The 15758-nt window shown below is 45.6% G+C and overlaps 1 protein-coding gene across 2 annotated transcripts in view; it reads left to right on the forward strand.

Moving 5' to 3' along the window:
• The window catches only part of SVEP1 (sushi, von Willebrand factor type A, EGF and pentraxin domain containing 1), a 456592-nt gene that overhangs the window by 314332 nt on the left and 126502 nt on the right, over window positions 1-15758 (forward strand). For both annotated transcript variants that reach the window (XM_068234340.1, XM_068234341.1), the window contains one exon: window positions 5008-5165. In XM_068234340.1, coding sequence (XP_068090441.1) covers window positions 5008-5165 — 158 coding nt within the window. The remainder of the gene's footprint in view (window positions 1-5007; window positions 5166-15758) is intronic.

Genomic DNA, 15758 nt, shown 5'->3' on the forward strand with positions numbered 1-15758 from the left:
GCTACAATGGGATGAACCTGCGTGTCCATTTCATCTTGCGGCTAAATAGCCGTTTTCGCACAGCAGCAACTAAGAAAAAAGATTATTTCATAGTTTTTTCTCCTTGGAGTTCCACTCTTATGAACGCTTCTACAAAAGAGATGTAAAGCCACACATCCTAGTGACAGATTTTTTTTTTACAATTACATTATGTTAGCGGTTTAATCTTGAAGCAGAAAGCATTAGCATTTAATCTCTTTTCCTTTCCTCCATAGACTTGAAGGGGAAAAGAAGATTAATCACGCAATAACTGGTCATTTGGTAGATTTTTCCTATTTTATATATACCCAGAGACTAATCTCAAATAATAGCCCAAAAATGTCTTGCCGTGGCTATATTGTGTGAGGTTCCACTCGTAACTAATACACCATATATATAAAACCGTGGCCACACCATTTACCCCTATTAAAGTCTATTGATTTACTTTAATCCTTTTCATTTTGGAAAATTGAATTGATTTTCCCACCTGCTACGGTGAGATATTGTTAAATATTGGAGGTCATATAAAATTATCTTCCTTGGAACAGCCTGTCTCAGGTTTAATTTTTCTCCATCAAAGCTGTTTTGCATTCATTATCTACAGATGCATAATCCCCAATGTCTTCACACCTGCAGGAGGTTATCAGCAGCAGTAACAGCTATCCAGAGGACTTTAGCACCATACGAAAGTGTGAAACATATACATAGTACACTGGAACACTCAATCTCTGTGGGAAATGTGTTGATAACCATTGATTAATGTATTTACAAAATGCACTTGTTAAAGAAACTTATATTTCCAAAACTTGTAGCTTGTAATAATTCAAATACTTAAAGATACCAGAGCCAAAGGGCTCTGGTAAAAACGGAATGGGCAGTGGGTTAAAAGCAAATATTTACAGTGCCTCCCGTTCCCCTCTGTCACTCACCGTTCTCCTACAATCACTGCTGTTCTACCCTGCGACTCCAAACCCGCACATACTGTGCCGCGCATCCAGGGCCGGATTTGTACTCTTTACCGCCCAAGGCCCCTGTCAGCAGCCGCCCCCCTTCAGTATAGGTAGCCAGATGACCCTTTCCCCTCCCTCCAGTATAGGTAGCCAGATGACATTACCGCTCCCTCAGTACAGGTAGCCCAATGACCCTTCCCTCTAGTATAGGCAGAAGGATAACCCCTCCTCCACTTCCAGTATAGGTAGCCAGATAACCCCCCCCTCCAGTTTAGAAAGCCTGATGACCCCCCTTCCCTTTAATATAGGTAGTCCAATGACCACTCCACCCTTCCCTTTAATATAAGAAGCCAGATGACCCTACCCCCATTCCTTATAGATAGCCTGATGACTCCCTCCCTCCAGTATTGGTAGCCGGGTGACACACACACACACCCCTCCCCCGCTTTTCCCACCAGTATAGCCTGCTGCCCGCCCTTGATACTGTGGTGCCCTAGGCCATGGCTTATGTGGCCTTGGCTTAAATCCGGCCCTGCACGCATCGCAGTATGCTCATTCTGCTCCCCTCTAGCTGCGCAGTAATGTTACAGGACAGGAGCACGATTGATGTTGAACGCAGGAGCGGGGGGAGTAAGTGCGCTTCTGTCCTGTGACATTAATGCGTGACCACAGTGGAGCAGAATGGACATAGTTCACATGTCGGGATGCAGGAGCGGTGGGAGTGAGTGCGCTACTGTCCTGTGACATCACTGTGTGGCCACAGTGGAGCAGAATGGACATACTGCAAGCATCTGGATGCAGGAGCGGTGGGAGCGAGTGTGTTCCAGTCCTGTGACATCACTGCGTGGCCACAGTGGAGCAGAATGGACATACTGCAAGCATCTGGATGCAGGAGCAGTGGGAGCGAGTGCGCTCCTGCCCTGTGACATCACTGCGTGGCCACAGTGGAGCAGAATGGACATACTGCAAGCGTTTGGATGCAGGAGCGGTGGGAGAGAGTGTGCTCCTGTCCTGTGACATCACTCCGTGGCCACAGCGGAGCAGAATAAACATATTGTGCATGCGCGGTGCAGTATGTCCGTGTTTGAGGTCACCACCAGAGTCGTTGAAGTCGCCTGGGAGGATGGCACTGATTGTCGGAGAGCAGCGAGTGATGAAGGGGAATGGAAGGCGCGGTATTTGCTTTTAACCCTCTACCCACTGCACATTCCATTTTTACCAGAGTCCTTTGGCTCTTGTATCTTTTAAAGCTGAGATGGTCCTGTCACTTCCTTGCTTCCATTATTTCTCTGTATACAAAACATAGCCATTCCATAGCTTTCCTAACTGAGTCAATCAAAAATGGGAGTTATGAAGCCTGTGCGGCTGTTGTGCACCTACTTAGTCATACAGAAAAATGGAGTCCATACCCCAGAGAGATTGCAGACTCAGGACAGCAAAGAAGTGTGAGCTTACAGTCAGTTTTGGAAATTCATAGGTGAGGTTGCCTGCAAAACATGCACTGATGGGGGTCACAAGGACAGGTTTGAGAAACACTGGGCTGTGGCCTAATCGTTTTTCACACATACACACATTCTGACTCATTTTCCGATCAGATTATCAAAAACTATGTATAATGCATAGATTATATATATATATATATATATATATATATATATACACACAGGATCTTCTCAAAAAATTAGCATATTGTGATAGAGTTCATTATTTTCTGTAATGTACTGATAAACATTAGACTTTCATATATTTTAGATTCAAATACACACAACTGAAGTAGTTCAAGCCTTTTATTGTTTTAATATTGATGATTTTGACATACAGCTCATGAAAACCCCAAATTCCTATCTCAAAAAATTTGCATATTTCATCCGACCAATAAAAGAAAAGTGTTTTTAAAACAAAAAAAGGCAACCTTCAAATAATTATGTTCAGTTATGCACTCAATACTTGGTCGGGAATCCTTTTGCAGAAGTGACTGCTTCAATGCGGCGTGGCATGGAGGCAATCAGCCTGTGGCACTGCTCAGGTGTTATGGAGGCCCAGGATGCTTTGATAGCAGCCCTAAGCTCATCCAGAGTGTTAGGTCTTGCGTCTCTCAACTTTCTCTTCACAATATCCCACAGATTCTCTATGGGGTTTAGGTTAGGAGAGTTGGCAGGCCAATTGAGCACAGTAATACCATGGTCAGTAAACCATTTACCAGTGGTTTTGGCACTGTGAGCAGGTGCCAGGTCATGCTGAAAATTGAAATCTTCATCTCCATAAAGCTTTTCAGGAGATGGAAGCATGAAGTGCTCCAAAATCTCCTGATAGCTAGCTGCATTGACCCTGCCCTTGATAAAACACAGTGGACCAACACCAGCAGCTGATATGGCACCCCAGACCATCACTGACTGTGGGTACTTGACACTGGACTTCAGGCATTTTGGCATTTTCCTCTCCCCGAGTCCCCAGTCTTCCTCCAGACTCTGGCACCTTGATTTCCGAATGGCATGTAAAAGTTGATTTCATTCACTTTGGACCACTGAGCAACAGTCCAGTGCTGCTTCTCTGTAGCCCAGGTCAGGCGCTTCTGCCCGTTTCTGAGTCAAAAGTGGGTTCATGCTTCCATCTGCTGAAAAGCTTTATGGAGATGAAGATTTCATTTTTCAGTACGACCTGGCACATGCTCACAGTGCCAAAACCACTGGTAAATGGTTTACTGACCATGGTATTACTGTGCTCAATTGGCCTGCCAACTCTCCTGACCTGAACCCCATAGAGAATCTGTGGGATATTGTGAAGAGAAAGTTGAGAGACGCAAGACCTAACACTCTGGATGAGCTTAAGGCTGCTATCGAAGCATCCTGGGCCTCCATAACACCTGAGCAGTGCCACAGGCTGAGTGCCTCCATGCCACGCCGCATTGAAGCAGTCATTTCTGCAAAAGGATTCACGACCAAGTATTGAGTGCATAACTGAACATAATTATTTGAAGGTTGACTTTTTTTGTTTTAAAAACACTTTCCTTTTATTGGTCGGATGAAATATGCTAATTTTTTGAGATAGGAAATTTGGGTTTTCATGAGCTGTATGCCAAAATCATCAATATTATAACAATAAAAGGCTTAAACTACTTCAGTTGTGTGTATTTGAATCTAAAATATATGAAAGTCTTAGGCCCGGTTCACATTAGCGGTGGCCATCCGGAATCGCCGTGCCGGAGCCGGACCGCTTGCAGAACGGACGGAACGGACGCACGGCATAGCAATGAAAGCCTATGCGTCCGTTCACATGCGTCCGTTCTGCCGGACCGGAGCCGGACCGGATCTGGGCCGGATCCGGACTCCGGCGTCCGTTCCAACATGCGCTATTTTTTGGTACGGCTCCTCCGGCAGCCGTATCCGGGGCGGAGCCGGACTGCACCATCCGGCCAATACAAAGCTATGAGAACCGGAGAGCGCACAACACACTGGCTAAAAATCCGGATGTTCTACCCCACTTCCTATGCGTATTGAAGCGGCGATTTTGGATGGGGACACATGGGCAAGCATTTTGGAGTGGAGCAGCAGTGATTTTTAACGTGCTGGAGATGTTGGCAGTATGTCGGAGGTGGAGGTGAGTGCTAAACAGCGGAGGGCCTGATTCCACAGGTCCACCTTCTGCTGACCTCCCAGACCCCAACATTTTTATTCCTTTTCTACTATCTTTTGCCAAACGGATCCGGATCGCATCCTGATGAACACCTGATGCAAACTGACCGGATCCGGATCGGATCCGGATCAGAACCATACGGTTCCGATCCGGATCCGGTCCGGATCCGGTCCAGATCCGGTCAGGTCATCCGGTCCGTTTGGCAGAGAACCGCAAGTGTGAACCGGCCCTAATGTTTATCAGTACATTACAGAAAATAATGAACTTTATCACAATATGCTAATTTTTTGAGAAGATCAGGTATGTATATATATATATATATATATATATATATATATATATATATATATATGTATATGTATATATATATATATGATTTCATTTTTATTTTTACAAATGTTTTTAGGTGCCATTGTGCAAATGGTTTCATCGGACAGTTCTGTGCAATTAACGTGGATGAATGTGAATCCAACCCCTGCCTCAACCAGGCTAAGTGCATAGATGGCATCAACTCTTATACATGCAAATGCCCACCAGGATTTTCTGGAAGCAGGTGTGAAACAGGTATTTCTCACTTTAATTACTGCAGAAAGGCACAGTTTGGTTTAACCTATCACTGGCAGATTATTTAGTCACTACATGATAATGAAATGTCAGTGTAGGTGAAATGGCAGTGTAAATGTTAGGAATGCTGACAGGAGAAAGCAGAGGTGCAAGGATAGGGTTTTACCAATTAGGCTAAGTACAGGGGTTCAAGAAAGTGTGAGAATTGGTTTAAGGATTTGGTGGTTATTATCAGGATAAATCAGGTGGTATGGAGAGTTTCAGGATATTTAGGTTTTATTAGTCTTCTTCACTTAGGTGGAAGGATAATGGCACAAAAGCAAGTATGATTCAAAATGAGCACTATGAAGCTTAAATAATGCAATAGGAGACTAGGAAAACACTGACCTATGTCTGTAGAGTAGAGGCACACTGAAACCAGAATTGATAAATGATCCCTGAAGAGCACTCAAAAATGCCTCGCCACCCACCCAGGGCTTCTGTTCTTTCAGGCACACATAAGCAAAAAGAATCACTTTCAGCACGGTACTTTGAAATGTTGATGCATCTTTTTTTGTAGTTCCAGGTCCATATAAAATCAGCAAAGTGTCAGCACTAGTGGTGGGTGCGGGGACTGAATTTTAAACTTGCATTCCTGTCATGTGCTAAGCATCCTGCCACTGGAGATCAATTTTAGAATAGGAACACTGTCTTCCTACATATTCTTTACGCTGTGGTATTCGCAGTGCTGCTCACTAAGTGCATTGGCAGTGTCCCGAGGGTAAAGATCAAGTGTTATGTTTTGTTGCCACAGATTAACCTCCTAAATTGTAATCCCAAATCAGACTCGGGACGGAAATCCGCAGCTCAGAGCGGTAATGTCATGCCTGAATGAGTTATATGTAGGACCTGCTGCAGATCTCTGTGGTATATTTTTTCCTTGTTTTTAGGCTCTAAAAGCTTGTGAAAAAAACTCCACCGCTTTTAGACCCTATCTGGAAATAATTATAACATCAGGGAGGTTGAAAATTAAATAATATAAACTCAACCGATTCCGCACATTACCTGAACGCAGTCTTCTTTCATGTCTGTACAAAAGAATACATAATATTGGTAAAAAATAACCTTTACTTCATCAGTTTAATGCTGGGTACACACATTGCGATTTCCCGCTCGATTTGAGGGATCGATGGGATCGATTCGATTATTTCCAACATGTTTGATCGTGTTTCGATGGATACAGCCGTCGATTTTGCATACTTAAAGGGAAGGTTCAGGGAGGGGATTCAAAAAATAAAAATAAATTTCCACTTACCTGGGGCTTCCTCCAGCCCGTGGCAGGCAGGAGGTGCCCTCGCCGCCGCTCCGCAGGCTCCTGGTGGTCTCCGGTGCCCGACCCGACCTGGCCAGGCCGGCTGCCAGGTCGGGCTCCTCTGCGCTCCATTTCCTGGGACTTCTGCGTCCCACGACGGCGCGATGACGTCATCGGACGTCCGCCGGGCTGTACTGCGCATGCGCAGAACTACTGCGCATGCGCAGTACAGCCCGGCGGACGTCCGATGACGTCATCGCGCCGTCGTGGGACGCAGAAGTCCCAGGAAATGGAGCGCAGAGGAGCCCGACCTGGCAGCCGGCCTGGCCAGGTCGGGTCGGGCACCGGAGACCACCGGGAACCTGCGGAGCGGCGGCGAGGGCACCTCCTGCCTGCCACGGGCTGGAGGAAGCCCCAGGTAAGTGGAAATTTATTTTTATTTTTTTAATCCCCTCCCTGAACCTTCCCTTTAATATGCAAAATCGACGGCTGTATCCATAGAAACACGATCGAACATGTTGGAAATAATCGAATCGATCCCGCAAATCGAGCGGGAAATCGCAACATGTGTACCTAGCATAAAAGGTAAAAGTCCATTATATCCAGATTTACAGTTCCCATTTAAAAACAATCTTACTCTTAGGTAAATCCCACCTGAAGTGAGAGGGAAATTGAGTCTGCCATATGTATTGCCTTTTAAACAATGCAAATTGCCCGGCTCTCCTACTAATCCGTTCCCTCTAATACGTTTAGCCATAGACCCTAGACAACCATGCCGATAGATGGTTGACTATGTGATTCAGACTCTACTGATGCCAGAATGATCAGCAAGATGCCAGACAACTGGTATTGTGTAAAAGGAAAGAGATATGTCAGCCTCTATATCTCTCTCACTTCAGCTGTCCTTTCAGTCTAAGGTACATTTTGCAGCTTGCACACCATACGTTAGGTTGAAGGAAAATATGGGATGAATCTAGGAGTTAGATTGTTTTTAGATTTGAAATGTCAGCGTGGATATACTGGACTTGTATGTTTTAAACTGACATAGTAAATGCTATTTTTTTAACCAGGATTATGTATTGTTTTGTATGCATTTGAATGAAGACCTTGTCCAACAAAAACCTCATTGTTTTGTATGTATATTGTAACATTGTATTGGAGAGTGTACAGAGAAAGGTTTTTTTTGTTTACATTTATTTGTAAACAATCTATTTTTAACCACTTCAGCCTTCAGGCCGTTTTACCTTAATGCCTTGTGCATTGTGGGAAATAGCTGTTTAGAGCTGTTTCCAACTGCCAAAAAAGCAAGCAGCAGCTACTTCCACTGACATCACCTGCCAGCAGTAAACATGTCACCATGTGATAAATGTCAGAATGTAAATCTGGTAGAGGAAAGCTTTTACAATGGGCAAACACTGACTAAATCATTTATACATAATTATTGTAAAAATAATCACTTTTTTATTACATTATTTTCACTGGAGTTCCTCTTTAACTACTTAACGACCGCACCATGCCAATGGGCGTGGTCGCGGCGGCAGCCCCAGGACCGCCTAATGCCAATTGGCGTCAAGTCCTTGGGCTCTAATTTGCATGAGATCGCGTGCACGCTGCACGCGCATCTCATGCTCGGAGGGTGGAGCTCCGCCCCCTCTTCAGTCTCCGAGCGACAATAGCCACTCGGGAGCCTGTTAGACGGCGTGATCGCCGTCTATTTACTTGTACAGCGCTGCGATCAGCAGCAGCACTGTACTGGGGACAGCCGTGTGACACGGCTGTCCCCTCCTGACTATTGGCGGTGATCGGCTGTCATAGGCTGAAGTCTATGACAGCTGATCACGAGGATTGGCCAGCGGGGAAAGGGAGGGAGGGGGGAATATAAACAGATATAAAAAACAGCAAAATTTATTTAAAAAATAAACATTTATCTAACAACAAATAAACATCCAGGGGGCGATCAGACCCCACCAACAGAGAGCCCTGTTGGTGGAGGGAAAAGGGGGGGGGAATCACTTGTGTGCTGTGTTGTGCGGCCCGGCAGCTTGGCCTTAAAGCTGCAGTGGCCATTTTCACAATAATGTGCCTGATCTTTAGGAGGGTTAATCACTGCAGTTCTCAAGTGGTTAAGCAGTGCCTATCTGGACGCCTGTAGTCATCCTGATAGGCTGAAAAGTTAGATACTGCAAATAAAATAAATAATTAATTAGATCTGTCTGTGTGGCCAACCTAAAAAAGGTTTAGTTGGTAAGTGGCGGCTTTTTGGGATTGAACTGCACCCTTGGTAGAGGGCATGTATCCTGATCCTGCATGTTTTTTACACATCAGCAAAAATTATAATGTAATGAGACATACAATGAACCTACCTGCAAGGTGAGTTGTGTAGATCCACTCAAGGCTGAAGTCTTGTGAGTCTGACAATTGTGCACCATTACAAATCTCATTTCCAATTCCCCAGCCCTTTTTAGTTGTAGAACCCAGTAGGATATCTCATCTTGATACGTATCTTGCACTTATACCCTGCAGCCCTTAGCAATGTAGCCCTTTCATTGAGCCGCACATACTTCCCTAAGTATTTATATAATTTTTTATAAAATATCAAGCACCTTGTATTTCATGTAAACCATCATACAATGAACCTTGGTTTGTGAGCATAATTTGTTCTGGAAACATGCTTGTAATCCAAAGCAAATTTCCCCATAAGATTAACCACTTGCCGACCGCGCACTCATAACGCGCGTCGGCAAAGTGGCAGCTGCAGGACCAGCGACGCAGTATTGCGTCGCCAGCTGCAGGCTGATTAATCAGGAAGCAGCCGCTCGTGCGAGCGGCTGCTTCCTGTCAATTCACGGCGGGGGGCTCCGTGAATAGCCTGCGGGCCGCCGATGGCGGCTCGCAGGCTAAATGTAAACACAAGCGGAAATAATCCGCTTTGTTTACATTTGTACGGCGCTGCTGCAGATCGGCGATCCCTGGCCAATCAGCGGCCGGGGATCGCCGCCATGTGACAGGGGACGTCCCGTCACTGGCTGCACAGGACGGATAGCGTCCTGTGCAGCCCGGCTTACCAGGGGGGGCCAGGTAGGAGAGGGAGGGGGAGGATTTCGCCGCGGAGGGGGACTTTGAGGTGCCCCCCCCGTAACACCCGGCAGGCAGGAGCGATCAGACCCCCCCAGCACATCATCCCCCTAGTGGGGAAAAAAGGGGGGCGATCTGGTCGCTCTGCCTGCACGCTGATCTGTGCTGGGGGCTGCAGAGCCCACCCAGCACAGATCAGCTACAACAGCGCTGGTCCTTAAGGGGGGGTAAAGGGTGGGTCCTCAAGTGGTTAAATGGAAACCCAGTTAATACGTTCCACAATCAAAAACAGTTATGGTAAAATAGTATAAATTAAAAATGTAAACAAGACTTTCACTATAACTAACAGAATCATTGCCATCAATGAGTGCCATTATTTTTTGTGTGTGTAGTTTTACCAAGGAACTTATCCAATGACAGTTACTTTTGAGGTTTTCATGGAAATGTGACTTTGCACAGTCCGTACACTCTGATTAAGCACAATTAAGTACTATCCTGCAACGCCACAGGGAGAGAACTATCGGCTCATTTGTGATGACGTGACTGTTTTTGCTTGTATATCAAGATGTTGCTTGTATATCAAGTCAAAATTTTACCAAATTTTTTGCTTGTATTGCAAAGCGCTCTTAAACCAAGTTACCGTCAATCCAAGGTTTTACTGTACTTTTCAAATATGTCAAATATTAAGTCTGCATTTTAAGGCTTGAAACTTCAGAAGTGCGCCTTCTGAATGCCATGCGTTTTCATCATGCAAATCATGTGATAGATGTGCTTTTCCTACTTTTGAAAAAATGCCTGCCTAGAGCGTTCGTGATGAAGCCTGATGTATTCCTATGAAAATGCTTGTCTAAGGCTTGAAAAACTCATCAAAAACCCATAAAGGTTTCATGGCTTTCAGGATTGCCCTCAGTTAGTGTTGGGCGAACAGTGTTCGCCACTGTTCGGGTTCTGCAGAACATCACCCTGTTCGGGTGATGTTCGGGTTCGGCCGAACACCTGATGGTGTTCGGCCAAACTGTTCGGCCATATGGCCGAACTAAGAGCGCATGGCCGAACGTTACCCGAACGTTCGGCTAGCGCTGTGATTGGCCGAACGGGTCACGTGTAGTGTTGGGCGAACATCTAGATGTTCGGGTTCGGGCCGAACATGGCCGATCTCCAAACATAATGGAAGTCAATGGGGACCCGAACTTTCGTGCTTTGTAAAGCCTCCTTATATGCTACATACCCCAAATTTACAGGGTATGTGCACCTTGGGAGTGGGTACAAGAGGAAAAAATTTTTAGCAAAAAGAGCTTATAGTTTTTGAGAAAATCGATTTTAAAGTTTCAAAGGGAAAACTGTCTTTTAAATGCGGGAAATGTCTGTTTTCTTTGCACAGGTAACATGCTTTTTGTCGGCATGCAGTCATAAATGTAATACATATAAGAGGTTCCAGGAAAAGGGACCGGTAACGCTAACCCAGCAGCAGCACACGTGATGGAACAGGAGGAGGGTGGCGCAGGAGGAGAAGGCCACGCTTTGAGACACAACAACCCAGGCCTTGCATGAGGACAAGAAGCGTGCGGATAGCAATTTGCATTTTGTCGCCATGCAGTCATAAATGTAATACAGATGAGAGGTTCAATAAACAGGGACCGGAAACGCTAACCCATCACAGATGTTCATTGTTCATGTTACTTGGTTGGGGTCCGGGAGTGTTGCGTAGTCGTTTCCAATCCAGGATTGATTCATTTTAATTTGAGTCAGACGGTCTGCATTTTCTGTGGAGAGGCGGATACGCCGCCGATCTGTGACGATGCCTCCGGCAGCACTGAAACAGCGTTCCGACATAACGCTGGCTGCCGGGCAAGCCAGCACCTCTATTGCGTACATTGCCAGTTTGTGCCAGGTGTCTAGCTTCGATACCCAATAGTTGAAGGGTGCAGATGGATTGTTCAACACAGCTACGCCATCTGACATGTAGTCCTTGACCATCTTCTCCAGGCGATCGGTGTTGGAGGTGGATCTGCACGCTTGCTGTTCTGTGTGCTGCTGCATGGGTGTCAGAAAATTTTCCCACTCCAAGGACACTGCCGATACCATTCCCTTTTGGGCACTAGCTGCGGCTTGTGTTGTTTGCTGCCCTCCTGGTCGTCTTAGGTTTGCGGAAGTCAGTCTGTCGGCGTACAACTGGCTAGAGGAGGGGGAGGATGTCAATCTCCTCTCTAAAGTCTCCACAAGGGCCTGCTGGTATTCTTCCATTTTGACCTGTCTGGCTCTTTCTTCAAGCAGTTTTGGAACATTGTGTTTGTACCGTGGATCCAGAAGGGTATAAACCCAGTAATTGGTGTTGTCCAGAATGCGCACAATGCGTGGGTCGCGTTCAATGCAGTCCTAGGCCGAAGAGGTCATAGCCTAGGGTCACAAAACCTGTTTATTTGGGCAATTTCAATGGTGGCGAGTCTGACGTACATAAATCGCAGCAATGGCCGTTAGCAACGTCTGAATCTCACGAAATGTCTCATGCAGGTAGAAGACATATTGTTAGACTTGGGCTCCAAAGATGGGTTCCCTACATCTCTGCAAACCAGAGTTACAGGGCCCCAAATTTGGTAAAATCCCCCATAGGCTTTCATTGGGCCTCCTATTTACAGTTCCAAAATCTCACATCTTTTCAAAGGGCAATGGCTCAGCAGTACCAAATTTTCTAGCATTGTAGGGACTCTTAGGGGGAACATGACTGGTGAGTTTCGGGCCCCTAGGCCGAAGAGGTCATAGCCTAGGGTCACAAAAACCTGTTTATTTGGGCAATTTCAATGGTGGCGAGTCTGACGTACATAAATCGCAGCAATGGCCGTTAGCAACGTCTGAATCTCACGAAATGTCTCATGCAGGTAGAAGACATATTGTTAGACTTGGGCTCCAAAGATGGGTTCCCTACATCTCTGCAAACCAGAGTTACAGGGCCCCAAATTTGGTAAAATCCCCCATAGGCTTTCATTGGGCCTCCTATTTACAGTTCCAAAATCTCACATCTTTTCAAAGGGCAATGGCTCAGCAGTACCAAATTTTCTAGCATTGTAGGGACTCTTAGGGGGAACATGACTGGTGAGTTTCGGGCCCCTAGGCCGAAGAGGTCATAGCCTAGGGTCACAAAAACCTGTTTATTTGGGCTATTTCAATGGTAGTGATGGTGGCGTACATAAATCGCAGCAATGGCCGTTAGCAACGTCTGAATCTCACGAAATGTCTCATGCAGGTAGAAGACATATTGTTAGACTTGGATTCCAAAGATGGGGTCCCTACATCTCTGCAAACCAGATTTACAGGGGTCCAAAATTGGTAAAATCCCCCATAGGATTTCATTGCCTCCCTATTTCACTTTCCAAAATCTCACATCTTTTCAAAGGGCAATGGCTCAGCAGTACCAAATTTTCTAGCATTGTAGGGACCCTTAGGGGGAACATGACTGGTGAGTTTCGGGCCCCTAGGCCGAAGAGATCATAGCCTAGGGTCACAAAAACCTGTTTATTTGGGCTATTTCAATGGTAGTGATGGTGGCGTACATAAATCGCAGCAATGGCCGTTAGCAACGTCTGAATCTCACGAAATGTCTCATGCAGGTAGAAGACATATTGTTAGACTTGGATTCCAAAGATGGGGTCCCTACATCTCTGCAAACCAGAGTTACAGGGGTCCAAAATTGGTAAAATCCCCCATAGGATTTCATTGCCTCCCTATTTCACTTTCCAAAATCTCACATCTTTTCAAAGGGCAATGGCTCAGCAGTACCAAATTTTCTAGCATTGTAGGGACCCTTAGGGGGAACATGACTGGTGAGTTTCGGGCCCCTAGGCCGAAGAGGTCATAGCCTAGGGTCACAAAAACCTGTTTATTTGGGCTATTTCAATGGTAGTGATGGTGACGTACATAAATCGCAGCAATGGCCGTTAGCAACGTCTGAATCTCACGAAATGTCTCATGCAGGTAGAAGACATATTGTTAGACTTGGGCTCCAAAGATGGGTTCCCTACATCTCTGCAAACCAGAGTTACAGGGCTCCAAATTTGGTAAAATCCCCCATAGGCTTTCATTGGGCCTCCTATTTACAGTTCCAAAATCTCACATCTTTTCAAAGGGCAATTACTCAGCAGTGGCAAATTTTCTAGCATTGTAGGGACCCTTAGGGAGAACATGACTGGTGAGTTTCGGGCCCCTAGGCCAAAGAGGTCATAGCCTAGGGTCACAAAAACCTGTTTATTTGGGCTATTTCAATGGTAGTGATGGTGACGTACATAAATCGCAGCAATGGCCGTTAGCAAAGTCTGAATCTCACGAAATGTCTCATGCAGGTAGAAGACATATTGTTAGACTTGGATTCCAAAGATGGGGTCCCTACATCTCTGCAAACCAGAGTTACAGGGGGACATAATTGGTAAAATCCCCCATAGGATTTCATTGCCTCCCTATTTCACTTTCCAAAATCTCACATCTTTTCAAAGGGCAATGGCTCAGCAGTACCAAATTTTCTAGCATTGTAGGGACCCTTAGGGGGAACATGACTGGTGAGTTTCGGGCCCCTAGGCCGAAGAGGTCATAGCCTAGGGTCACAAAAACCTGTTTATTTGGGCTATTTCAATGGTAGTGATGGTGGCGTACATAAATCGCAGCAATGGCCGTTAGCAACGTCTGAATCTCACGAAATGTCTCATGCAGGTAGAAGACATATTGTTAGACTTGGATTCCAAAGATGGGGTCCCTACATCTCTGCAAACCAGAGTTACAGGGGTCCAAAATTGGTAAAATCCCCCATAGGATTTCATTGCCTCCCTATTTCACTTTCCAAAATCTCACATCTTTTCAAAGGGCAATGGCTCAGCAGTACCAAATTTTCTAGCATTGTAGGGACCCTTAGGGGGAACATGACTGGTGAGTTTCGGGCCCCTAGGCCGAAGAGGTCATAGCCTAGGGTCACAAAAACCTGTTTATTTGGGCTATTTCAATGGTAGTGATGGTGACGTACATAAATCGCAGCAATGGCCGTTAGCAAAGTCTGAATCTCACGAAATGTCTCATGCAGGTAGAAGACATATTGTTAGACTTGGATTCCAAAGATAGGGTCCCTACATCTCTGCAAACCAGAGTTACAGGGGTCCAAAATTGGTAAAATCCCCCATAGGATTTCATTGCCTCCCTATTTCACTTTCCAAAATCTCACATCTTTTCAAAGGGCAATGGCTCAGCAGTACCAAATTTTCTAGCATTGTAGGGACCCTTAGGGGGAACATGACTGGTGAGTTTCGGGCCCCTAGGCCAAAGAGGTCATAGCCTAGGGTCACAAAAACCTGTTTATTTGGGCTATTTCAATGGTAGTGATGGTGGCGTACATAAATCGCAGCAATGGCCGTTAGCAACGTCTGAATCTCACGAAATGTCTCATGCAGGTAGAAGACATATTGTTAGACTTGGATTCCAAAGATGGGGTCCCTACATCTCTGCAAACCAGAGTTACAGGGGTCCAAAATTGGTAAAATCCCCCATAGGATTTAATTGCCTCCCTATTTCACTTTCCAAAATCTCACATCTTTTCAAAGGGCAATGGCTCAGCAGTACCAAATTTTCTAGCATTGTAGGGACCCTTAGGGGGAACATGACTGGTGAGTTTCGGGCCCCTAGGCCGAAGAGGTCATAGCCTAGGGTCACAAAAACCTGTTTATTTGGGCTATTTCAATGGTAGTGATGGTGACGTACATAAATCGCAGCAATGGCCGTTAGCAAAGTCTGAATCTCACGAAATGTCTCATGCAGGTAGAAGACATATTGTTAGACTTGGATTCCAAAGATGGGGTCCCTACATCTCTGCAAACCAGAGTTACAGGGGTCCAAAATTGGTAAAATCCCCCATAGGATTTCATTGCCTCCCTATTTCACTTTCCAAAATCTCACATCTTTTCAAAGGGCAATGGCTCAGCAGTACCAAATTTTCTAGCATTGTAGGGACCCTTAGGGGGAACATGACTGGTGAGTTTCGGGCCCCTAGGCCAAAGAGGTCATAGCCTAGGGTCACAAAAACCTGTTTATTTGGGCTATTTCAATGGTAGTGATGGTGGCGTACATAAATCGCAGCAATGGCCGTTAGCAACGTCTGAATCTCAGGAAATGTCTCATGCAGGTAGAAGACATATTGTTAGACTTGGATTCCAAAGATGGGGTCCCTACATCTCTGCAAACCAGAGTTACAGGGG

Source organism: Hyperolius riggenbachi, chromosome 1, assembly GCF_040937935.1.
Source record: "Hyperolius riggenbachi isolate aHypRig1 chromosome 1, aHypRig1.pri, whole genome shotgun sequence".
In the NCBI taxonomy this organism is placed as follows: Eukaryota; Metazoa; Chordata; class Amphibia; order Anura; family Hyperoliidae; genus Hyperolius; species Hyperolius riggenbachi.